Raw genomic sequence first — 24984 nt, 5'->3', positions numbered from 1 at the left:
AAGGACTTTTCTTCCATACACCCACAAAGCACTTGGTGGCCAAACACTGCCCTAGAAAACACAATGTATCTGTACTCATCCAAACTGCAGCAGAAGGCCCCAGTAAGATCCAATAATATTAAAATATTCTGTGATGATTATACACCAAGTGTAGTGTAAATCCTACTGGACATAAAGCAGTCAAATGCTGAATTTTATTGGGAGAACGGTTGGTTTCAAAGGATCTTTTAACACAATCTCAAATTATGACACCTTGGATTTTCAGCCTGGGATCATCAAAACCAGCCTTGGGCTTTCTGCTGTAATTCAGGAATAATCAGAATGCCGAATTCCAGAATGGTTTGGGTTGAAAGGACCCTAAAGCTCACCTCATTCCACCCCTGCCATGGGCAGAGACTCCTTCTGCTATCCCAGGGTGCTCCAAATCCTGTCCAGCCTGGCCTTGGACGTTTCAAGTGATGTCTGAATCACAAATGAAAAATTCTAAGGAGGCGTTAAAGTCCTTTTTTGCAAAAACTGTGTTTCCAGGGACTATACTTGTATTATCATTACACCTCATGGTGTGTGCGCTGTTCCCGTCCACACCTGTCACCCTCAGGTCCTTACATCACGGGCAAGCAAAAAGTTTCACTAAACAACTTTTCTGTGGCACCGACCGCTTCGGACCGAGGGCAACAACTCAGCGACCTTTGCAGCGCTGCCAAGCTGTGCCTTTATGGCCTTTTTCTGCCATTCCTGACGCAAGGAAAGAACTTTGGCAAAGCGAGAAGGGGCCGAGCGCCCTCAAAGCCCGCCCAGAGCGCCCGCCCTCAGCCCCGCCGCGCGCCCCGCGCTCTCGCGAGATCTCGGCCGCCCTCAGCGCCGGCGCGGCCGCGGCCCGACGGGATCTTTCGAGAATTGCCGGTACCGCGCTCCCCCCTCAGCGCCGCCGCCATGTCCGTGGTGGGCATCGACCTGGGCTTCCAGAGCTGCTACGTGGCTGTGGCCCGCGCCGGCGGCATCGAGACTGTCGCCAACGAGTACAGCGACCGCTGCACGCCGTGAGTGAGCCCGGGTGCCGCGCTGAGGCGGCGGCAAGGCGCCCGCGGGGCCCGGCGTGGCGGGGCTGGGGAGGGAGGGAAGTGGCGGGGCCGGGAGGAGCGGAGGTATAAAGTGCTTGCAGAGATGCGCTAAAGCGCGGCAGACACGGAGGGGGCTTCGGGAGGCCCGCTCAGCTGTCTTTCGTAGAATCACAGACTCATAGGATGCTAAGGAGGTGGAAAGGACTTTAAAGCTCATCCAGTTCTACCTCTCTGCCTTGGGCAGGGACACCTTCCACCATCCCAGGTTGATCCAAACCCCGTCCAGCCTGACCTAGAATACTTCTAGAGATGGGGCAATCTGTGCCAGTGCCTCCTGACCCTCACAGGGAAGAATTTCTGCCCTACATCTAATTTAAATTTCCGTTCTTTCAGTCTGAAGCCGTTCCCCCTTGTGCTGTCAGTCCAGTTCCTGATGCAGAGTCCCTCTCCGGCTTTCTTGTAGCCCCTTGAGACGCTGCAAGACGCTCCGAGGTGTCCGCACAACCTTCTCATTTCCAGGCTGAGCAGCCCCAGCTCTCCCAGCCTTTCGGTGCAGTACGGCCGGTTTGTCCCCCCCGAGGCGGGGCTCTGCCCTTGGGATTAGAAGGACGGGGGCTGTGAGTGTAGGGAAAAGCATCCCTGGCTGCTGGAAGTGCCAGACCTTAATTCCCTGTGTGTTCGTACGCCTGTTCTGGTAGCACGGCTGTCATTCCCCTGCGGTCCCAGCACAGCAGGACCGGGGAGGGCTGGGCTGAGCTGAGCTGGGCTGGTGCCGGGCTTGGTGTGAGCCGTGGCTTGTCCTGGGATCAGAGTTTGGAAAGCTGCTCAGCAGCCTGCAGTGCCAGGACAAGGGGAATGGCTTCAAAACTGACAGAGAGGAGGTCTGGATTGGATATTGGGAAGTAATTCTTTCTTGTGAGGATGGGGAGGTTCTGGCACCTGATGCCCAGAGAAGCTGTGGCTGCCCCTGGATCCCTGGCAGTGTCCAAGGCCAGGTTGCATGAAGCTTGGAACAGCCAGAGAGTGGAAGGTGTCTCTGCCCATGACTGGGGGACTGGATAAGCTTTAAGGTCCCTCCCAGTCCATGATTCCATGATACAATGTGGTCAGTATGTTCTAGCCCTGCTTGTGTCATGATCCCTGCTACCACATTCTCAACGGAAGTGTGCATTGCCTCTGTTTATTAAGGAACTTCTAAGAAGGAAGGAGAGAGCTGCTATAAAACTCTATGAATGAGTTGCAAAATGAAGGTGGAAAAAGAATTTGCTTCAAGAATTGGGCATCAGACCTGGAGAGGAACTGGGGGGAAAGCTGACCTAAAAGTGCTTCGGGAGCTTCCCCTCTGTTTCTTTATTTAAGGGTGGCTTTATTTAAGCAGATCCTGAAGTGGCTGTCTCCATGAGACAGCTGCATCATCTTCGATGTTTGGGCTGTTTTAGATCCCTCACATCACTTCAGAAAGCCCAGAGTGACCTTGCTTCTCATTAGACCATACATCACTGTTTACTTGCTCTTGTCTCTAAGCAATGAATAAATGGAGAAGGAAATTTTGAATTCAGCATGTGTGCCTGAGTATCTGGAGATCTCTTAAGTGTTCTCAATAAGGTGGAAATTTAAAGGTTAGATGTACTGGGAAAATATTGAATGTAGAGAGGAGCAGAGCTGGGTTCTAATAGCTGTAGGTATTTGGCCCTCAGGGAGTTCAAGTTCTGCTGATAAATATATCTGTATATTTGAGATGTGAGCACAAATCTCCCTTGTTGAAGGAGATGAGCTAAATAAAATATCTGACACTGTGCATCTCTTGGGAAATAATTCAGTTATGAGAGCCTGAAGTGAAATTGGAAAAAATGAGCATAATGCAAATGAGATGGTTTTTACAGGGCTTAATCTCCAGGTACTGTTCTGAGGGAATGCAGAAAATTGTTCTGCAAGCAGACCCTTCTATTAAAAGAACTTCTGCATGGTTTTTAAGTGACTTAGAATCAGAAGCCTGGTTCAAAAAGTCAGTGCTGAGCAGTTGTTACAGTGGGGAAGTCGTGCAAGGTGTAGTGACAGGTTTCCTCAGACACTGGCTCATGGTCAGGGTTAAACACTGTGTTTTGTATGTGTTACTGTAATAATTTGTATTATTAAAATAAACCCCTCTGAGTGCATTGGACTGAGTCCAGTGGCACAGATGACACTCCCACAGAATTTGCCTTCAGCTCTTTTACTTGGATTCTCTAAAATCCCAAAGCTGTGCAAACTGTGTTTGTCTTTGGACATGGGAAAGTGATAGAGAGAAAAGTAGTGGGAACTGAGAGGAAAAAATAAGATAGTTTAATTATTTCTGTAGGGATAAAGGGCCTTGAGCTAAATGAAATCACTGTGATTGATGTTCTGGAGCTGGTGCTGATGATCAGTGCAGGGGACACGAACTGTCAGGGGACAGGGGATCTTCCCAGGAAGTGGCAGTGGGTGTGGGAGGGTGAGGAGCTGCCTCCAGGTGTGTGAAGCAGAGATTTTAACTTTCTGAAGTTGTTTCATTAGACCTCTGATGACCTTCACTGTGAATGTTTCTACTTAAAATGCACTGGTTAGTTTTCCAGCCCCCAGAAATTGTGTAATAGTGTAATTTGTATTTCATGAGTTTATTGGTACTTGTGAACTGATTAGGGGAATGAGGCTGGTTGAAAATTCTTCCTTCTCTCCCTCCTTCTTCCTAGTTTCACTCACCTCTCTGCTGGCTCCCTGCCAGGACTCTCATCTAAATTTGTGCATTTGTGTTAGTGAGGGGATCTTGGTTTGTGAATTCAGCAGTGAAGTAGCTGGATTTTTTTTTCCCAAGAGAAGGGCACAATTCATGTCTTAATTCCTTTCAGGAGACCAGAGTAAATGAATAACCAGCTCCCTGCTCTGGGCTCATTAAGTTTTTACCTCCTGTTCCATTGGTGTGGGCCTGAGGGTCTGCAGAGCACACACTTAGCTTTTTTTTTTTTTTTTTTAAACTGCTGTCATGAATAGTTGTTTCAAATAACTGCAGATTTATTCAGAAATGTTAGTTCTGTTGCAGCACATTCTTTAAGGTAGGCCTTGTTGCATTTGTGAAGTTGTCAATAAATTGGAAGAAGATACAAACCCAATGCAATTCTGTCACCCCAGCCTTCAGGTTGGTTTTGACAGTTTCTGCTTGGAACACCCAATTCCAAACCTCAGGCTGAGCTGGAATGTTTTCTGTAGCAGCCCTGTGGCATCACCCTGCTGTAAAGCAGATTCTTAACCTGCTGCATGGAGAGCAGCTTAATTAGACTTAGCTGGCATGTTGTGTGAACAGTAAAGATCTGCTTACCTAATGGCAGGGTTCCCCCCACCAAGTTTGCCTCAGTGGTATGAACAACTTGGATTAGAGGGCTGGATTTTGTTTTGTTAGGGCTCCTACAGTTTGTTAAATATGTAAATCAAGAGGCTTAATCAGCCAAGGAATTTCTTCTAAAAGGAGAATTTCTCTATTCAGAACTGCAGGCTGTTGCAAAGCAGGGGGGGAGTAAAACATAATTTCTCTTTTTGTGCTCCATGTTGTTTCAGTGGGTACAGATGAAACTTTGAAAGACCAGTCTTTCTGTGCAGGCAGTTTCTTTCTGCCCTTGAAGGGTTTGCCTTAACCTGGAAAGCTTAGTTAGCATCTGCTGCAGACGTGTAGGAACGATTTCCTTAATGTGTGATTTACCTCGTGTTTGTGTGCTGAACAGTCGAGTGTTTCCCATGTTATTAGCTACCAGCTTATCCCTGAGTGCATCACACACATGGGCAGTTACTGGGATAAGGCTCTGCCCAGTCAGTGCTTAGGTGGGACGCTTGGAGGAGCATGGATGAGTCTGGGGTTAGTCTGTTCTGCAGGGAGGACTGTTGTGTTTTAAATGCAGTTATAGTGCCTGTTTTTCCCAGAATCCACAGAATGTTCCATGCACAGATTGCAGCGAGTGACCAACGTTTTTATGGACCAAATCATATTAATTACAGTGGTCTTCCAGACAGTATCAGTATTTTTACCCAGAAGATGTGCAGTAGATGTGCAGCTGTAGAGTCACTGACTGAACTCACTCTTCCTTGCAGAGCCTGTATATCCTTTGGGCCCAAGAATCGCTCCATTGGTGCTGCAGCTAAGAGCCAGGTGAGTGGGGTTTGGGTAGAACAACTTCAGAGCAGCAGTGTGGGGTTTGTCACTGCACATAGCAGATGTCCCTGAGCTGCTGCCCTGCTGCCTCCCTAATCAGTGAGCAGCTGAGCTGCTCTCAGCTGTTCTCCATGGGCTGCTGCTTTGTCATCTGGCACAGAAATCTCAGGGTTGATCCTTGCACATAATGAAGTGTACAAAATAAAGTTGTGCCCCTTAAGAAATTCTCATAACTACTAATTTTTTTTCCTAGTTGCGAACCTAAATTCGCAAGTGGTGCTTCACCCTGCCCTAGTTTGTTCCAGTCCCTGTGCTTTATGATGGCTTTTAATTATGTGACTCTGTTCTATAGAATTCCATTAAGTGCATGATTTTGGCAGAAAGGAGGCATATTTAAGTGTAAATAGAGCTTTCTTGACCCTTTGTGGTTGTATTGCAACCTAAATATCTCTCTTGGGTGTTCTTGCCCATAGTCTGAGTTTCTGTTGCTGTAGGCAGGTAAATGTAATTTAAGGACTGCGAAGAAGTTAAGGTGATTTGTCTTACTCATGGTATTTGGGTCTTGCTATATCAGATTTTATGTTTCTGTGTAAGTAACCCCTATAAAAGATGATTTTTTTTCAAGTCTTCTGCAGGAAGTGACTAGTCAAACAGTTGTTTTTTCTTAGCCTAAAAAGCCTAGAGATGTGTGAAGATTTTTTTACCTAAAATACAAAAATCCCTGGACACAGCCATGTTATTCAAGAACAACACAACTGTGCTAGAACCAAACACAGCTGTTTTTTCTGGATTTGAGTCTGCTTAGCTTAAGGAAATCCACTGGTACAGAGCCCTGTAGAGATGAGTATGTCCTGCACAGACTAAACTTAGAGAACATCCAACCCGAGTTACTTAGGAAGCAGACACCTGCCTGAGCCCAGATCCCAGGTAATGCTCTGTGGAACAGTGCCTGTCTGCTCTCTCAGTGCCTGTGGTTTTCAGTGCGTGCCTCCTCTGGTGTCAGTGACAGAATTCCCTTCACTTGTGCTACGTGAAGCCAGCTGGGATGGGCTTTCACGTCTCTGTGCTGATCTCTGCTGGTAATGAAAGTCAGTCTACCTTTTGTCAGTTAAATCAAGGTGACAGCATCGTTTTAGGGGACCTCCTGACCTCCTAAAGCTTTGTGAGAGGTCTTTTGTGAGAATATCCGTGTGTTGAGTGTCATGTGCATGTGATGAACTTGAGCTGGAGTTTACATCCATGTGCTTGTTAGGTTTGGGCTATTGCTGATTGTAGAAAGGTAGGGGGTAGAGAACAGGTAAGTGGGAAAGAGATTTTACTAACAGTTCTGAAGAGTTTCCTACATGTTCACTATGAAATTTGAGTGTGGTTGTAATCAATATTTTATAGACTTGGCTCAGTTTTTAGTGTACATTTTATTTTCCGTCTCAAATTGCTGTAGGTTCCCTGAGCAACCAGAGGGAAGTTGCCTCCCAGCACCTGCCCAGATGCTGTTAAGATACAAATGACAAAAATACTCTGGTGGGAGAAGCATGAGAACAAAACTCTGTCTTCTGTTTGAAATTCAGATGTTCCCCTGCCACGTTGTATTAAAGATTTCTTTTCCTCTAGGTTATTTCAAATGCAAAGAATACAGTACAAAGTTTTAAAAGATTTCATGGTCGTGCATTCTCAGATCCCTTTGTTCAAGCTGAAAAAGCAAGCCTTGCCTATGAACTTGTCCAGCTGCCAACAGGCTCAACTGGCATCAGGGTAAGTCTGGCGTGTTTGAGGAGCCAGAGGAGGAAACTGATAACGTTTCCTTTTATTTCTCTGTTTTGAATCTGCTCACTGTGGTTTGTGTTCTCTTTTGAATGGAAAGCCTTAATAGGGAAGGGAATAAAAGGCTGATAATAGGGATGGGGCATGGGTTCCACTGCAGTGTAATGAGTGTGCACAATTTTTATTTGAAGGCCATGTATATGGAAGAAGAAAGAAACTTTACAATTGAGCAGGTGACAGGAATGCTTCTGACCAAATTAAAGGAGACTGCTGAGAATGCGCTTAAGAAGCCTGTGGTTGACTGTGTTGTTTCTGTAAGTATGGAATCCAGCAAAACACACAGAACTTAGTTACTGTCTGAACTGAAATGGCTGCAGCATTAAATTAAATCTGATTAAATTGGCCAGTAAACTTGAATGTCCAGGTATCTTTCTTTTCGATTTAAACTGAATCTTACACCTCTTAGAAGCTAGACTTATATCATTAATGGCCTTAAAATGCTGCTAATTAGCAACATAAATAATATTTGATTCCTATTTTCTTATTATGTGCTCCAGAAATGAGTGGCTTGTGATATGGAATAGAAAAAGGAACTTTGTCTTTATGTTTTTTTTTTTTTTTTTTGCTGTTCTTCAATTGCAATTGAAATGAGCATTGCATTTGAAGGAGGCTTGTGCTCCACGAGCTTGCTGTCCTGTCCACCCTTGTAACTATTTCCTGAAGGTGGCTCCTGGAAATGTTAATATTGGCTCTCTGACCTCCTTGCAGGTTCCTTGTTTCTACACAGATGCAGAAAGGAGATCTGTGATGGATGCTACCCAGATTGCTGGTCTCAACTGTCTGAGACTAATCAATGAAACAACTGCAGGTAATTCCTTCCTGTCCCTCACTCAGTGTTGCAGTTTTACTCCATGAAAAGGCTTTTATTCTGCCTGTGAGCCTTGCTTTCTGGAATTACAGCTGGTTTTATACACTTGGAATAGATGAGTTGATCAGAAAGTTTCTTAAATTCGGGTCTGTTTTTTCTTTGCTTTACAAAGACATAACAATATTTGGTGAATATCTGTTTTAAGGCAGCTGAGGGAGGGGTGATACTGTTTAATGTTCTTCCGTGTTTCTTTAGCCTTGAGAATTCTGTTTATTCTGTGTCTGTAGTTTGAGGAGCACAATTAAATGCTAATGTTGATTCCTGATTACCACTTATTTCTTGATAATTACAAACCTCTATGTCCTAACTATACTTTTATTTCTGTAGTTGCACTTGCATATGGGATCTATAAGCCAGACCTGCCTACCTTGGAAGAAAAGCCACGGAACGTTGTTTTTGTGGACATGGGGCATTCTGCATATCAAGTTTCTGTTTGTGCATTCAACAAAGGCAAACTGAAAGTAAACAAGCTGTTTCACATCCATTTTGATTTTCTGTAGAACATTCATCAGCACACCCATGGACTGTGGCAGGCAAGCCTGCCTGGCTTCACACAGGGGCATCCACACAGCTCAATTCTTGTTCTTAAAATTGCACTTTGTCTGGAGCAAAAAGTAGGGCAGGGAACTAGAGAGCTTTTGAGAAGTGTGTGGAGGAAGCAAACATGCCTTAATCGGCAGACTCGGAAAAGAATAAAAAACCTGGATTAAATGGTTTGTTTAGAAATTACCATATCTGACTGTGCTGCTTTCAGAAAAATACTCCAGTTCAGTCATGAGACCTGGTGTTGAAGCAGGAATTCCTGCAGTGGTGTGACAGACATTGTTTCTGAACCCTCACTGTGGTGCTCATGCACAATGAAGAAACATTCCTGATTGCTTTAAGCTGCCAGTGGAAGCTCAGCAGATGACAGTGTATTTGTGAGTGTACACTGCCAAAGCATTGCTGTTTTGCCACAAACACTAACATTTCTTACTGGCATTTTATTATTATTATTATTGTTAATTATTACAATTTGGACTTCGCAGTTACAATACCTTTCTCATGATTGGCTGGAGAAACAGATGCAGAATTTAAAGCATGAGGTAGTGAAATGCAGAGAAATGTTCTGGCAACATTTGTTTTCTCATAGTTTTATTTATGTGATCAAATGTAACCTTTGTGATTCTCTTGGATTTGTTTTTTAAACTTGGAAGCCATGGCAGTGTTGAAAGGATGCTTTGGGGTCCAGAGTGCAGGGCTGTTAGCCAGTGTAGAGGCCAAAGCCATCTGAAGGGGTATTGAGGGTAGTGAGTTCTGTTCCTAAAAAATAAATTCGTGGTGTGTTTACAGAGCAGAATGAGCTGAGGTGGCTGGGCTACAGGTGTTCTTTGCAGATAATTTCTTCATCAAAAAGGAGCACCTGTTTTAAGAGTTAATATAATTTATTTTCTTTCTGTTTTATTTTTAGCTTTGGGTAAGCATGTTCCACCCTTAGGAGGCATCAAATATTAAACTGGGATATGACTCAAACTGACAGTGGCTAAGCAGAATTTGGAACAGAGATCTGCTCCCAGCACAAGCTGTGGAACAGATTGTGTTGCTAAGTCGTGCCCAATCTCCCTAAATTCCTTTTAAAGCAGTTGTCACCTCATTCCAGGAAGGCCGATTTCTTTGACTTAGAGGTGAACTAAATCTGAAACAAAGCACTGCTTTGATGTGAGCTGCTGATTGCTTTCATTGGGTAATGGTACATTGTACTGGTACTGAAGGGTTCCCTTCCTTTAAGGTTCTTGCTACAGCCTTCGATACAACCCTTGGAGGCAGGAAGTTTGATGAGGTGTTGGTGGAATACTTTTGTGAGGAGTTTGGGAAGAAATACAAACTGGACATCAAGTCCAAGATCCGAGCACTGCTGAGGCTGTACCAGGAGTGTGAGAGGCTGAAGAAGCTGATGAGTGCCAATGCCTCTGACCTGCCCATGAACATAGAGTGCTTCATGAATGATATAGATGTGTCTGGAACCATGAACAGGTAACCTTGGCTGCTCTTCGAGGGGAAACTTCAGAGTGCCCTTCAGGCAGTTATAAACTTGGTATGAAGCGCCACCTCTTAGGGCTGAAGTGAGGTGAGAAATCAAAGAACAATATGTGCAGGAATGCTGCTGGAAATGAAAGTGTTTAGAGCCTGGTCAGTGGCCTTGAGTTAGAAGGGAGGGCTGGGAATGTTGAAAGGATGCCAGGGTAACTGGAACCAGGTTTTGTCTGGGAGAACATACTAATGTATAAAGCTAGGACTGGGGGAGAGAAAACCCTGCAGTACACAGTGAAAGTGGCATTCCTTCAGTTTGAGCATCCTGTTTGCAATGTTGCTTATGGTGTGCTGCAGCTTTGTTTATGGATTCTTCCAACAGAAGCAAATTTTTAGAGATGTGTGAAGGACTCCTGGCAAGAGTGGAGCCGCCCCTTCGCAGCGTGCTGGAGCAAGCCAGTAAGTGGGGGTGTGTGGGGGGCTGCACTGCATGCAGACAGGAGCCAGCCAGAGTGCAGGCTGTCTTTGCATGTTGGACACAAGAGTTTACCACAAACAACAGTTTCTTCTTAGGAGTTACAGGATTAAAAAACTTTCTCACTCAAGCTAAGAGCTGAAATTTTTCCTGCTTAAAAACTTAGCCTAAAGTTGGTCTATTAAAATTTCTGGTTTATGATGTTGGTGTATTAATGTGAAAGAGAAACATTTCATCTATTGTCTGACTCCTTTCTAGGGCTGAAGAAGGAGGATATTTATGCAGTAGAGATAGTTGGTGGTACCACAAGAATCCCCGCTGTCAAAGATAAGATCAGTAAATTTTTTGGCAAAGAAGTCAGTACGACCCTGAATGCAGATGAGGCTGTGGCACGAGGCTGTGCACTGCAGGTAAAAAGTGCTGTTTGCTCTTGCTGTGAGAATATTAAGCAGCATCAATAGCTACTTGCTGAATGAAATGCTTGTTGACCTAAAGTCTGAACATTTGTACTGTGGCTTTTGTGCTCTTGCAGTGTGCAATTTTGTCCCCGGCTTTCAAAGTGAGAGAGTTTTCTATCACCGATTTGATACCATACCCCATCTCTTTGCGATGGAATTCACCAGCAGGGGAAGACCTGAGGTAAAACCAGTACAATCTTCTTGCATGTTACAGCTTAAAATTACTGGTGATGGTTAGAATAAATAACAAACGTCAGTAAATACCCTTAGAATAGGGTATTTCCTGGGTTAAGTGCCCATTTAACACTTCCAGTTTTGATACTTCTGAAGTTAATGATGGCAGAAAACAAAACCAAGGTTGAGTGGCTGTTTGGCACTTCCTGCATGGCTGTTGTGTTACTTAACCTGAAAGATCAGGCCAGTCTTGTCACTTCTTAAGGAAGCTTTTTCCCTAAGAGTATCTAGAAATGTTTTGTTACCTTGCTGGATGTGTTGTCACACTGAACATAGGCTGTGTTTTCTCTTGCAGTGACTGTGAGGTCTTCCCCAAGAACCACCCTGCTCCCTTTTCCAAGGTCCTCACTTTCTACAGGAAGGAGCCCTTCACTTTGGAGGCCTACTACAGTTCCCCCAAGGAGCTGCCTTACCCAGACCCTGCTATAGGTCAGCACCATTTTGTACCTTTAATTAAGAATCTTTTCTGTGTTTCAAGCCTCTTCTGTCTAATTATGTAGTTTGGACATGCAGTCTACTGCAAATGCTCTCAGGACAACATTTCAAATGAATTTTCAGTAAAATAGGTGGAGTAGCATGAAGTCCATGGGCAAAAAGAGCATCCTAATACTGGAGCAAACGTGGAAGAGCCATACTGAGAGTTGTACAGGCTTTTGCTCTGACAAAAGTAACACCAGGTTTGACATAAAGAATTCCCAATAGCTGTGCCCCAGCATTGCTGAGTAAAAATCTGGGCTGTCCAACTTGAGTAGGTTTTAACATTCCCTGAGCACATTGCAGTGAGCTGTGTCAGCAGCAGTTGGGGTTTGCTTTGCATTCAGCACTGAGGTTAATCAAAAGTGTTTGGTTTTTTTCTCTCTGTTTAGCTCACTTCTTGGTTCAGAAGGTCACTCCTCAAACAGATGGATCCAGTTCCAAAGTGAAAGTCAAAGTCAGAATAAATATCCATGGCATCTTCAGTGTTTCAAGTGCATCTCTGGTGGAGGTTCATAAATCTGATGAGAACGAGGAGCCAATGGAGACGGATCAGCACGCCAAGGAGGAAGAGGTAACAGACTCACTGCTCCCAGCTGCTCAGAATCCCCATGAAGCACAACTGGCCAGGGGCTCAGGCTTGTCTAAGGATTTACTAGACATGCCCACAACTGAAATATGAGACTGAGTACTCATTGGAGTATGTTACACCAGTGATAGATCTCTTGAAACCAGGACTTGAGGTGTAGATCAGGTTCTTAATGATGGAGCTGTGGCTTGCTGGAGCAAAGACTGGGAGTTCATAATTCATTCCTGCTGTTTTCATTCTGTTTGTTTTGCCTAAAGAGCATTAGAGGTGTTAAGGGATCAGCCTAGCAACTGAAGCAGTGATCTGCATTTGTTTAATGTGTGAAATTGGATCTCTCTGAATTTCAGAAGATGCAAGTAGACGAGGAGCAACAAAAGGCTGAAGAGCAACAGCAAACCCAGCCTGAGAATAAGACAGAGTCTGAAGAAATGGAGGTAAGAAGAGCATTTGAGACTTTTTTCATGAAATTCATGAGAATATGAGGAGTGTGAGCACATCTGCTGCCTTTGTCATAGTTCTGGAAGCTGAACTTTTATTTCAGTGCACTGGTGGTCTATTGTGATTAGAGCTTTAGAAAGGACACAAATGGCACTGATAACTGCAGACATGTCAGGTGACCTGGTACTGATAAAATGGGGGAACTCTCCTGTTCAGGGAAGAAATAATCATCTAGTTTTCAATAACTTGAATATTAGAACAGGTTTCTGCCATGAGCACCATCCCCTATGAATGTAGAGTGCCCAGAAAAGGTCAGTTTATTAATTGTCTCAGGCTTCAGCAGCTGAGGTGTCAGAATGGCAGGGATTGCCATTGGTTCTCTTGTTGAGGTGCTAACTCAGTTTTTCTGATGTAAATCTTGACTGCTCCCCTTGAATTGAGTGGTGATGTGTTTTTACTGTGGATGTAATTCTATTTCAATGCAGACTTGTCAGGCTGACTCAAAGGACAAGAAAGTGGATCAGCCACCTCAGGCCAAGAAGGCCAAAGTGAAGACGACCACAGTGGACCTTCCCATCGAGAACCAGCTGGTGTGGCAGATAGGGAAGGACATGCTCAACTTGTTCATTGAGAACGAGGTAAACTCTTCCTGCCCAAGCTAAAAATGTCACCTGTTGGTCTCCAGAAATGCTGTTTTTCATTAAACATGGTTGAGGAAGGTTAAGGGAAGGATTGAAAGGAATAAAACAAGCAGTTAGAAGTCTGAGGTGAGCCACAGTGCCCCGTGGAGGCAGAATGCATTCATTGCTCCTGGCCAGGGGAGCTGTCACTCTCAAAGGGCTGTTCTGCAGAAAACCTCCACTATCACCTGCAGGTACAAGGTGGAGGTTCCTCAGCTGGAGGAGCATTGTCCTGTGCTGTACTGGACATCACACCAAAACTGAAATCAGCTTTCAGTCATGTGCTGTGTTCTGTAAATCACAGTTTGGCAAAATCTTGATCTGGTTTGAGCCTTTGCTAACAAGGTGTCCTGGAAATAAATGTTAAATAATAAGCTTTTTAGCCAATTAATTTGACACTTTGTTCACAGGGTAAGATGATAATGCAGGATAAGCTGGAGAAGGAGAGGAATGATGCCAAGAATGCAGTGGAGGAGTACGTGTATGAAATGAGAGACAAACTCTGCGGTGTTTATGAGAAATTCGTCAGTGAGGATGTGAGTACTGCTGCTTGACTGTCCTGATACATTGTGGTACAATCAGCAGTTGGATTTAGTAACTCTTGACCCGTATCACATACTATATGTATATGTTACATATTCAGACTTTAAATTTGAAAAAGTAATTGTAACCTTTCTGGCTCTGAGGATAATCTACTAAGTGTGGGCACCTGTATCTGAACTTGTTGCCTAAAAATCTCTTGGCATTATTAGTCAGCTTTCCCTGTTGTACTGAAGGAGCTTGGTGTGTAATGAATTTAACTCTGCTTCTAGGGATGAATCTTTGAGCACCTGACTGCATCTCCATTGACTGCAATGGAGCTTTGCCAGCCAGGTGTCTGCAGAGCCCAAACTGGGACATGCCAGGTGACATTTATGGCACCTTTGCTAAAGAAAAGTTTTCCTCTGTTCTCAGGCTTGCTCATGTAGTGACAATGAAAACATGCAGGGGACAAAAAAGCCTTTGATGTGACAGTATTTGATCTGAAATGTGGCTGTCACACATGGTTCTTCCTTGGGCCTGGAATCCACCACAAAGCTCTACAGAAGAATATTTTATTTCTTATTTTTCACTAAAATAGCATAAAGAGTTCCAAGCAGAGTTATTTATATTCTAAAAATACAACCCTCCCAGAAAGGTTCCAGGTACCATTTAATGCCATTTGTCACCTAATAAATGATGTCACCTGCTTGTTTTGTGTGCATTGCTGCAGGATCGCAATAGCTTCACTCTGAAGCTGGAAGATACAGAAAATTGGCTTTATGAAGATGGTGAAGACCAGCCCAAACAAATATACATTGATAAATTGGCAGAACTGAAGGTGAGTGGTTTTTACATTCCCATGGGAATTTACCAAAGCTGGAGAACTTTGTTCCAGCGAAGAGCTGACTGGGGTCTGCTGATTCTGAGGTAACAACAGCTTGCTTTGGAGTGTGTGTGGGGAGTAGGTCTCCAACAGACCTGTAAGAGCAGGGCTGAGGGAGGTTCAGTCTTTGCTGTAAGTTGAGGGAAGAGTCAGAGTTCTGAGGAGTTCAGGAAAGTTGATGTATCCTGTCAAACCTTGAGGATCCCCCAGTGATGCTCTATGAGTTTTGATACCTGTTGTGCTTTGTTTCAGACTCTGGGTCAGCCTATTCAGGCAAGATTCCAAGAATCAGAAGAAAGACCAAAAGCATTTGAGGACTTGGGGAAGCAAATCCAGCAGTACATGAAAGCTGTTCATGCATTCAAAGCAAAGGTATTTTCATGCTTAATTTCTGAAAAACGCAAACAAATGGTACAAATTTTCTGAATTTTAGGTAATCTGCTTCAAGCAAAAATCTGGTGCAACCTCCCAGTGAGCTTAGGAGTTCTTGATGTTTAATAGATTTTCAGAAGTGGATTTTGGGCCTTGCACATCTCAGTCCCTTTTTAATCAGGTGTTGATTTCCTCATGGAGGCAAAATGCCAGCAGCAGGAGATCTTCAGTCTCTGGTTACCGAGCTGTGGGTGATCAGTTCTGTTGATTTGTTAACCACAACAGCTCTTGGCTAAATGGTCTTTTAGTATTTTGAAGCTAAGTTTTGTGGAAATCGGGATGCAGTTTGTGCTCAAACACTGACACAGCTGCTCCTGTTTGGGTGTTGCAGGATGAACTGTATGAGCATCTTGATGAAGCAGACGTGGCAAAGGTGGAGAAGAGCACCAATGAAGCCATGGAGTGGATGAACAACAACCTCAACCTTCAGAACAAGAGGAGTCTTACTTTGGACCCAGTTATAAAAGCAAAAGACATACAGTCTAAAGCAAAAGTAAGTTTTTCTACATAACTCACTGTATTTCTGTGAGTTTTTGTGTTTATTACTCTATCAGAAAACTCTGAGGTGAGAAATCTCAAAAGTAGCAGGGAACATCAGCCCTCAACTGGAGTATTCCCAACGGTGTTTTCAAAAGTTAAAGTTCAACTGTGGGAGATAAAACCATTTCTAAGGATGTGTTGTTTCTGTGTTCTCTAGGAATTGGCAAGCATTTGTAATCCCATAGTGAACAAACCCAAACCCAAGGTGGAGCTGCCGAAGGAGGAGCAGAAGCCGACGGAACCCAACGGACCATTGGACGGGCAGGGGGACGCCGGGAGCGGGACCCAGCCCCCCGAGCAGGGCTCTGCCCCCACAGCCACCGACAAGAAGCTTCCAGAAATGGACATTGACTGAATTTCAGCACTTGTTTATATTATTGCAAACTACAATAAAGCTTTAAGTTGTCAACTTTGTACGTTCTGAATACAAACTGAAGCAAGTGAATCCCACAGCACTCTTGGTAACTCTTGGAGAGGTTGGGCAGGGCAGCAGGTCAGAACACGGAGGTGGCCAAGGACTCGCTCAGCTCAGCAGTGTTTGCCTTTATTGATTGTATTTAGAAGTTTTGGTAGTCTAACTAGACCTCTAGGAACAGCCATAAGCTGCTTCTCCATTTTTAATGTCCAGGCTGAGTCAATTCTCCCTTGAAGGAAGGAGACAGCAACATCTGAAGTCTGATGTGCACCCTGCTCTTCCCTTTCCCTGTGGATTGCAGCAGTGGCACTACAGGGAGGGCAGGGGAGAGCCAAGGCAGAGTCTTCCATTGCTCTTGGTTTAGTGTGAATGCCTGCTCTGGACTCACTCTGATTTGCACTGGAACAGTTGATGGTTACAGGAGGTTTGCAGAGCAGGAGGTGGCTCATCAGCACCTTTATTCCTTAGCCCAGACTGCAGATCAGACTCAGAATGTGCTCCTGGACAGGGGAGTGGGTTTCTCACAAACTCCCCAGCTAATTAGGCCCTGTAAACTCCTTGTCTTTAGTTAAATTAGCTGCTTGTAGAAAGAGTGAATACTTGTATTTCAGCTGCCTATGCTGATAGTTGATTCTGACTTGTTCCTAACTTTTTCTGGCAGGGGTATGCTTGCTTCCACGAGGCCTTCATTTGGAATGCTTGGTTTTTTTGTTTTGGTTTCTTTTTTTCCAGGAAAACCAAGAACTGACGGATATGTTGGTTTGTTTTGTTTTGTTTTTTCTATGAGCTTTATACAATGAATTGCTTCTAGTACTGATTGTCATTAAACTTGCAAAAATTAATTTGTATGTGTTAAAATCCAAAGCTGAAAAACACCCATTCAGTTATTGCGAGAAATAAATGCACTGGATTCTACTGGATCACCTGCTGCAGCTGTTGATTGCAATGCAGAGAGGCCGGGGTGGAGGGAAGGGCTGTGTCCCTGGTTCTTGGGGTGTGCGAGGAGCTCTGCCGGGCTGCTCCGGGGCTGTGCGGCTTCCTAGGGCGCGTGGGTGGGTGCGAATTTAAGCTCTCTGTAATGAATCACAACCACGGAATGCCCCGCTTTAGAAGGGACCCAGAGGGCCCAGCGATTCCAGCCCCTGCCCCTGCACAGGCACCGCGGCGCTCCACCGTGTCCCTTCCCGGGGGAGCCCGTCCAGTGCCCGAGCTCCGCTGCCGGAGGCGGCCGCTCCGTGCCCGCTCGGTCCCTGCCGGGGCCGGGGAGGGGCGGCAGGCGGGGCCCGGAGCGGCACCGAGCACCGCGGGCTGGGCCGGCCGGGCCCTCCCGGCCGCCGGGGGAGCTGCGGGGCCGGGCCGGCCCCTCCTCCGCCTGCCGGCGCTTCCCGTCCCTTCCCGTGCTTTCCCTTCCCGTCCCTCCCCGCCGCCGCTCCGCGAGGGGCAGGGCCGGCACCCCCTCGCTGTCCCCGGCCCGCGCGGCCCGGCCGCGGCTGCCCCGGTGAGGAGCGGGTGAGGCGGGGCCGGGGCCGGGCTGTCCCCCGGGGGCCGGGCAGTCCCCCCGGGGCCGGGCAGGGCCGGGCTGTCCCCCCGGGGCCGGGCCGGGCCGGGGCGGGCTGTCCCCCCGGGGCCGGGCCGGGCCGGGCTGTCCCCCGGGGGCCGGGCCGGGCCGGGGCCGGGCTGTCCCCCCGGGGTCGGGCCGGGGCGCCGCGGTGGCAGCGGCCGGAGCCACCACAGCCTCGGGAGCTGGGCCTGGAGCGCGGGGTCGGGTCCGCAGCTCGGTCCTGCTGCTGCTGCGGCTGGAAATGAGCCCCGAGCCCTGGGCGAGCCGTCGGGCCCGGGGCACCGCGGGGACTCTCAGCCCGAGCCCATGCTGACGGGGGTGCTGGTGTTTGTCCGCAGCAGCCCCAGGCCGGGTGTTCCCCTCAGCAGCGCCCTGGCCGTGCCTTGAGGGAGGAGACGCGTCCGGCCCTGGAGGAATGCTCAGGGAGCGGCTCCTCGGCTCGGCCTGCGCGCTGCCCTGACTCGAAAGGTAACGCAGCAAACTGGATTTATTTATATAAAGCCTCAAACTGGCTTTATTTCCCCAAATGTGGAGCTGAGATGATCCACGAGTGCATCTACAAGATGCCTGTGCGGGATTTGAACCTTTTTCTGATATTTTCAATCACAAGTGAGACTGTTTCCCTGTTTGCGTTAGAGCACTGGAAAAGAGCTACTGTTACTGTTACTGTTAATTTATTTCTCCTGTGTTTTTTGGGGGGTCTGTTTTCTTCAAACATCAGTGAAATGTCCCTGTGTCACCTGTTCCATCTCCATATTTCATTATTTCCCCCCTTACAGCTGTCTTTACCTAATAACACACAGTTTGCTTTCTGACTTTTCAATATTCTGTTGGGGATTTATTAAAATTTCATAGAGCTACCAATATTTTTTTCAACCTGTAAAATACCTTAATTATATTTCACATTGGTTTAGATTGGTTACCTGGGTTTTTATAAAGTTTACTATGCTATAAAATAGCTGCCTCGAATTGATAATTTGAATTGGATGCATTAACTTGGTTGATGTTGCAGATTGGTGGCAACTCTACAGAAAAGTTAAATGTCTTCAGAGGACAAGGAGGCTCAGGAGGACGAGCTGCTGGCTCTGGCCAGCATCTACGATGAGGATGAGTTTAAGAGAGCAGAGTCTGCCCAAGGAGGAGAAACAAGAATTTGTCTGGAGTTGCCTCAAGACTTTAAAATTTTTGTGAGGGGTGAGTTGAGATGTTTTGTGTTATCCCAAGGGAGGCTTTACCAAGCTCACGTGGTTGCTGGGGAGTGACCTGAGGGAGCAGGGACTGGACAAAGCTGTGGCTCACCCTCTGCTTTGTGTTTGAGCAGTTTAATCCTCATACACAGAACGTCCTCAGTAAACTCTAAAATCACAGATGAATAATAGCACTTCTTCAGAATAATTAAGTTCATGTATTGGGTTTTTATTCCCCCGAGGATATGTTTCCAGGCTCCTGGTTTGTGCAGAATCTGACATTTCACAGTGCTGCTGTTTAACTGCTTTAATCACAGACCTCCAACCCTTGACATTTTACTGCACTGAGAGTTTTGTTATTTAGGGTGGAACAAATAGTTTTAACCCCAGAAATACATCAAATTAACAGACATTGGGTGCTGTCAGAAACAGCAACAGTTGGTTTGTTTTCATTTTTCTGTTACTTCTCCCTGTGCCTCGGTGGCCCTGGCTCAGGCAGTTCCACAGAGAGCCTCCAGAGCAGTGGCTTCGAGTACTCCGTGTGCTTCCTGCCTCCCCTCGTGCTGAATTTCGAGCTCCCACCTGACTACCCATCGAGCTCCCCGCCCGTGTTCACCCTCAGTGGGAAATGGCTCTCCCAGGCCCAGGTTTGCTGGGGATTTTTTACATTTTCACTGCTAAGTTAATAATTAACAGTTAAGCAAAGTAAAAAACAATGACGTTGCTCCTCAGTTGGCTCTTCTTTTGTCTCTTGCTGGTTTTCATTTGATTACTATTCTGAGGAATGAAAACTTGCATCTGTGAGAACTATTTTATTCAGCAAAAAAACTGCTGAGTGTGAAATCAAAGTTTGCACTAAGGACTGTGTGAGGGGAGGAGCCCAGCGAGGAGTTACAAACTTCCTGAATTCTTTGTTCTCTCCCAGCTCAGCGCTCTTTGCAAGCACTTGGACAATGTGTGGGAAGAGAACCGAGGCTGTGTGGTGCTGTTTGCTTGGATGCAGTTTCTGAAGGAGGAAACACTGAATTACCTGAATATTTCATCGCCATATGAGCTGAAAATGTGCCCTCAGGGGAAGGGGCAGGGCCGGACACCAGCGGGGCCCCTCGAGGCTGGGAAGGACTGTGGGGGTGCCACAGGCTTTGCCACAGCTGAGGAGGAAATCGTGGATGCCAGGGCTGTGCAGGATGTGGAGTCCTTGTCCAGTCTGATCAGGGAGATCTTGGACTTCGACCAGGCCCAGAGGAGGAAGTGCTTTAACAGTAAGATGTACTCGTGCGGTATCTGCTTCTGTGAGAAGCTGGGCAGTGAGTGCATGCACTTCACCGAGTGCAGCCACGTGTACTGCAAGGCCTGCCTGAAGGACTACTTTGAGATCCAGATCAGGGATGGGCAGGTGCACTGCCTCAACTGCCCCGAGCCCAAGTGTACTTCTGTCGCCACTCCAGGCCAGGTAATTCCCGTGCACAGGGGCTGGGAGCTCTGGAACCCAAGCTGAGTTCAGGGCCTGGCCCTGCATGCTGGACATTGGCAGTCACAGAGTCATTTGGGTCAGAAAAGACCTCCAAGATCACCAAGTTCAGCCTTTGATTCAGTCCCACCGTGTCATGAAGTGCCACATCCTTGGGCACCTCCAGGGATGGGCACTCCAAACCTCCCTGGGCAGCCCCTGCCAAGGCCTGAGCACCCTTTCCATGGGGAAACTCCTGCTGATGTTCACCCTGAGCCTCCCCTGGCCCAGTCTGAAGCTGTTCCCTCTTGTCCCTTATCTCTCCTGGGAGCAGGTCCTTGGCCCCCTGTGACCTGTTGGAGAATCTGAAGTGGATTCATCCCAGTTCTTGGTACCTTTTCACTGACTTGCTGTTTGTTGCTGCAGCAGGCTCAGAATTACAGGTGCAAGGAATCAGGGAATCCCAGACAGGTTTGGGTTGGAAGGGACCTTAAAGCTCATCCAGTGCCGTGGGCAGGGACACCTTCCACTGTCCCAGGCTGCTCCCAGCCCCAGTGTCCAGCCTGGCCCTGGGCACTGCCTGGGATCCAGGGGCAGCCCCAGCTGCTCTGGGCACCTGTGCCGGGGCCTGGTGTGTGTGGGTGAGGATTTGTTGCCTGCATGGGCTGTGTTGGCAGGTGAAGGAGCTGGTTGGGGAGGAGCTGTTTGCCCGCTACGACCGCCTGCTGCTGCAGTCCAGCCTGGACCTGATGGCTGACGTGGTTTATTGCCCCCGGCCTGGCTGCCAGACCCCCGTGATGCAGGAGCCTGGCTGCACCATGGGCATCTGCTCCTGCTGCAACTACGCCTTCTGCACCCTCTGCAAGATGACCTACCACGGGGTGTCCCCCTGCAAGGTCACTGCAGGTCAGTCACCTCCCCCTGGGCTCCACGGTCACACCCACACGCAGCTGAATTTGGGTGGAAAAGTCCAGAGCTGGGCAAGGCAGCTCCTCACCCTGAGCTTTCTGAAAGGTGCATTCCTTTGGAGGAGGCTGTTGCTGGCAATTAAATATTCCTTTGGTGAGACTCCTCAGCTCAGGAGCTCCCTAAACTGCTGATTGTCAAATGCTGAGAGGCTGTAGCAGGGGAAGAATTCCTTTATATTCTCACTCCTTTGTGTTGCCAGAGTTAATACTGGAATCAGGTGGAGGCTTCTCTCTCTGGCCTTAAAATCCTGTGACAGAATTTCATTAAATATGTAGTCAGAAAAAAATCTTTCCATTTTCAGTTTATTTTACATTGTTCTAATTCCATCACCAGATCTCTTTTATAATAAAACACACCAGATCTCTTTTATAATAAAACAGTGTAAAACTGCTGAATGTTGGGGCAGAGTGGTTTTAATATTATCATCTTATGTATTTTAATAGTTTTCTTGCTTTTTAATTCATGACATTATTGTTCTTTGAGAATCTTTGTGCTGCAATTAGCTGGACTTCTAAATCTAATATCTTACAAAAGCTGTCTGGTTTGGTTTGATTTTGCCCCCCAGAGAAATTAATGGATTTGAGGAATGAATATTTAGAAGCAGATGAGACAACGAAAAGATTTTTGGAACAGCGCTATGGCAAGAGAGTGATTCAGAAAGCCTTGGAGGAGATGGAGAGTAAGGAATGGCTGGAGAAGAACTCCAAGTCTTGTCCTTGCTGTGGGACCCACATCGAGGTGAGTGAGGAGGGAATGGCTGGGAATCATGGAACAGAAAATGACCCACAAGGAGGCAGTTCTGGGTGTGTTGGAGCCTCTAGGGAGAGGAAATCTCTAGGAAATACTAAGAGAATTTTCCATTTCTGTGTGACATGGAAAAGGAGGTGAGGTGATATTTGTGGATCCCAAGGAGTGGAGTGCACACAATGACTGATGGTCAGGCTCCCACACTGAGCAGGTCCAGGCTGACTCTGGATCTCCCTGAATCCTTTTGTTTTCCTGGTGTTTCAGGCTACCTCTGGTTCACACTAGAGCTGGAAATCAATCCAGCTTCAGAAAAATACTTATTTCCAGTATTTTTAGAATTATAACCAATTTCCAGTGCTGGGATCCCAGCTCCCAGGGAAGATGTCAGTGTGTGGTGGAGCAGGGGGGATGTGCTCACTGACTGCTGTGCTTCTGGGGGCTGTTGGCAGAGAGGGAGTGAGGCCTGCCACCCTGGGGCTCTGCTACCACCATTTCTTGTTTTTCCCCCAGAAACTGGATGGCTGTAACAAGATGACCTGCACAGGGTGCATGCAGTATTTCTGCTGGCTCTGCATGGGCTCCCTGTCCCGGGCCAACCCCTACCAGCACTTCAATGACCCCTCCTCACCCTGCTTCAACAGGTCGGTGCTCAGGGACCCCCTCCATGCTGAACACCCCTTTGCTGTTCTCCTTACAGTCCCTCCCAGATTCTTACCTGAAATGTGTAGCTATACAGTTTAAGGCACAGTTTCTCCTCTCAGATATTGGCACTAACAGTAAAAATGAGGAGTGATTCAGGATATGGTTTTGCTTTTTTAAGAACTCTGGTTTTAAAATTCTGGAGGAGTCTTCTGAGCCTATTCCTGATTTTTTTTTGGTCAGGTCATGACCTCACCCTTTCTGTCCTGAGTTTCCCTGAGTGTTTCCCTGGCAATGCTCAGGAGTAGCTCGAGGATTTGGGGAAGAGCTGCTTTAAGGAGCTGCAGATTTGCCTGACATTCCCTTGGGGAAGAGCCAAGGGACAGAATTGCTGCTGTGGTCACAGGCACAGCAGGGGGACAATGGCAGCCTCTCTTGCCCCTTCCACAGGGCATGGATGGTGGTTTGTGAAACTGAAAAAACCAAGGGAGCCTGCTGTACTGTTGTTGCATTTAGGGTGATACTTTTTTAACATAGTTGACTTTTTTTACGGCCTGATATCACTGATTTTCTGTCTTGCAGATTGTTTCAAGCCATGCACAATGACAATGGGGAGTTCTGGGAAGGAGAAGATGATAATCAGTAGCTTCCTCCAGCACCAAAGGTGAACAAACCAGAGACAGATGCTTTTTGTGTGTCCTTTGTTTGCTTTTCACTTCCATTGTGTGACAGAAGAGTGGTAACTGCACTGCAGAACACTCACACCTCAGAGCCTGTTGCCAAAACCAAAGGAGACAAACTTTTCCCCATCCTGGGATCAGGATCATCATGGAATGCCCAAACAAACATGTCCATTATTAAAGTCAGAAATTGGAAAGCCATTGGAAAAATATATACCAAGAGGTGTCCCTTTTTTAAAAGCCAACAGACAAAACTGAAGCCTCAAATGCTGGAAGTATTTTGGGGGTTTCCTTTAGGGAGACTGACCCTTGGATCAGACCCTTGAATATTGTAGGGTTTGGGGTGGTTTGGTGGAGCTGCAGTGCTCTCTCTGGGGCTGCCTGGACTGGGGGAGTTTTCTGATACAATACAGAAATTTCTTCTGTATTCAGCAACAAAGTTTGTTGCTTTTATGAATTTCCTGATGTGCTTCTCTGAAAAGCAGCTCCTGGCTCTGTCACTGGTACTTTCTAATGACATTAAAGCTGATTATCCCCAACCCTTCTCGTTGGCTGTTGTGCCTGAGCCTTTGCATCCCTGAGAGCTTGGGCAGAGAATGACCAACAGCCATTTCCAGGGGTTTCTGTGAGGTTGGTGACTCCCTGTGTTACTGTTGGATTCCCTCATGTTGCCTGTCCTTGTTTTGGCAGGGATGAGTGCCAAGGCAGTCAGCTGAGGATGTGACCAGTGAGAGGTTAAAAAGTATCAGGAAGAGATGAACTTGAATTCTTCAAGATACTGACAATTACCTTGTGTTCTCAGTTGATGAAGTAATTTATTTTTTATTAACTCTTCATATAAGAAATTTGATGGTTGATACTTTTGCTTCTGGACAAGATTCTTTATTTCCACTGGTTTTGCACTTCAAATTCTTGCAGAACCAAATTGTTTCCCCTAAAATCTCAGCAAGTGGTTTTGAGAGTATGAAGGTGATTACTGGAGGCAAACACTGATTTTTTTTTTTTTTTACAAGTTTTTCCACTTGCAGAACAGTCTAAAAGTTTATTTGGAAACTAAAGCTGCTTGTGCTGTGTTCAAGAGCAGTAGGGCCTGGATGGAAAGCTCTGGAGCTGAGACTCCTCAGGAACTGTGTGTGATCACAGCTCACTGAGTTCTGACTGAGAGTTAATAAATTTATCCTGGGATGTGTGGCCAAAACCAGTGGTGCTGCAGTTCCCTGTGCAGAGGAGCAGTCTGCACTGTTGGAACTGGCACAGAGATTAAAAAGATGGAAGAAAGAACAAATTCTCACCTCAGCTGAATCTCTAGGTCAGTGTGTAGGAAAAGTGTACGTTGTGTATGGTTTGAGTTGTTTTCCTGCACTTTTCACATGCACTAAATTCACTTTAAGATGGTAAACACAGTGTCCCTGTTTGTCTTCCTTCTGGCATGGATTTGGCAGCACAGGTGTGCCCAGGTGCTCCTGGGAGTGGGACAGCCCAGAGCTCCCAGGGATGGAGATGAGCTCCATCCCTGGAGCTGGCAGGGATGTGTTCTGCTCGTGGGATTTAATGCATGCAGAGTGCCCTCCCACCCCAAGGGCCCTGCTTTTCCCTCTGAGGAAAACCTGCCAGCAAACACTGGGCAAGGAAGGGGGGAGCAGCAGGAGCTCTTGCCACCAAACTGCCTCCAGGACAGCTTTGCTACCATGAGCA

General features: G+C 46.6%; 2 protein-coding genes across 5 annotated transcripts; both read left to right on the top strand.

Moving 5' to 3' along the window:
* Positions 1–858: 858 nt before the first annotated feature.
* On the top strand, positions 859–16976 carry HSPA4 (heat shock protein family A (Hsp70) member 4). Its single transcript, XM_059860505.1, has 19 exons — positions 859–1040; positions 5157–5214; positions 6829–6969; positions 7170–7292; positions 7747–7846; positions 8234–8367; positions 9675–9919; positions 10299–10375; positions 10650–10801; positions 10924–11030; positions 11379–11512; positions 11950–12131; positions 12494–12580; positions 13070–13222; positions 13675–13800; positions 14517–14624; positions 14922–15041; positions 15433–15594; positions 15799–16976. The coding sequence occupies exons 1-19, from the start codon at positions 934–936 to the stop codon at positions 15994–15996; spliced, it is 2514 nt and encodes an 837-aa protein (XP_059716488.1). The 5' UTR covers positions 859–933; the 3' UTR covers positions 15997–16976.
* A 424-nt stretch (positions 16977–17400) lies between these two features.
* On the top strand, positions 17401–24688 carry RNF14 (ring finger protein 14). Of its 4 annotated transcripts, XM_059860573.1 has the most exons (10): positions 17401–17554; positions 17956–18085; positions 18630–18811; positions 19300–19451; positions 19730–20257; positions 20932–21160; positions 21789–21961; positions 22481–22611; positions 23192–23273; positions 23980–24688. In XM_059860573.1, the coding sequence occupies exons 3-9, from the start codon at positions 18658–18660 to the stop codon at positions 23253–23255; spliced, it is 1431 nt and encodes a 476-aa protein (XP_059716556.1). In that variant the 5' UTR covers positions 17401–17554; positions 17956–18085; positions 18630–18657; the 3' UTR covers positions 23256–23273; positions 23980–24688. The 4 variants fall into 4 exon arrangements, with proteins under 4 accessions (XP_059716556.1, XP_059716554.1, XP_059716555.1 ...); XM_059860571.1 differs by lacking the exon at positions 23980–24688 and having other exon boundaries at positions 23192–23828; XM_059860572.1 differs by lacking the exon at positions 23980–24688 and having other exon boundaries at positions 17448–17554; positions 17959–18085; positions 23192–23828.
* Positions 24689–24984: the final 296 nt, after the last annotated feature.

Source organism: Haemorhous mexicanus, chromosome 15, assembly GCF_027477595.1.
Source record: "Haemorhous mexicanus isolate bHaeMex1 chromosome 15, bHaeMex1.pri, whole genome shotgun sequence".
In the NCBI taxonomy this organism is placed as follows: domain Eukaryota; kingdom Metazoa; phylum Chordata; class Aves; order Passeriformes; family Fringillidae; genus Haemorhous; species Haemorhous mexicanus.
The sequence above is the reverse complement of the archived record's forward strand: the minus strand, read 5'-3'. Positions and strand labels throughout refer to the sequence as shown.

What these genes read in the sequence shown, in the direction of transcription:
- HSPA4 (XM_059860505.1), top strand. Translation starts at nt 934, where the DNA reads ATGTCCGTGGTGGGCATCGACCTGGGCTTCCAGAGCTGCTACGTGGCT. An exon ending in CCAGCAGGGGAAGACCTGAG is followed by an intron (nt 11,031 to 11,378) that starts GTAAAACCAGTA and finishes TTTCTCTTGCAG; the next exon opens with TGACTGTGAGGTCTTCCCCA. An exon ending in TTCATGCATTCAAAGCAAAG is followed by an intron (nt 15,042 to 15,432) that starts GTATTTTCATGC and finishes TGGGTGTTGCAG; the next exon opens with GATGAACTGTATGAGCATCT.
- RNF14 (XM_059860573.1), top strand. Translation starts at nt 18,658, where the DNA reads ATGTCTTCAGAGGACAAGGAGGCTCAGGAGGACGAGCTGCTGGCTCTG. An exon ending in CTTTAAAATTTTTGTGAGGG is followed by an intron (nt 18,812 to 19,299) that starts GTGAGTTGAGAT and finishes GCCCTGGCTCAG; the next exon opens with GCAGTTCCACAGAGAGCCTC. An exon ending in AATGGCTCTCCCAGGCCCAG is followed by an intron (nt 19,452 to 19,729) that starts GTTTGCTGGGGA and finishes GTTCTCTCCCAG; the next exon opens with CTCAGCGCTCTTTGCAAGCA.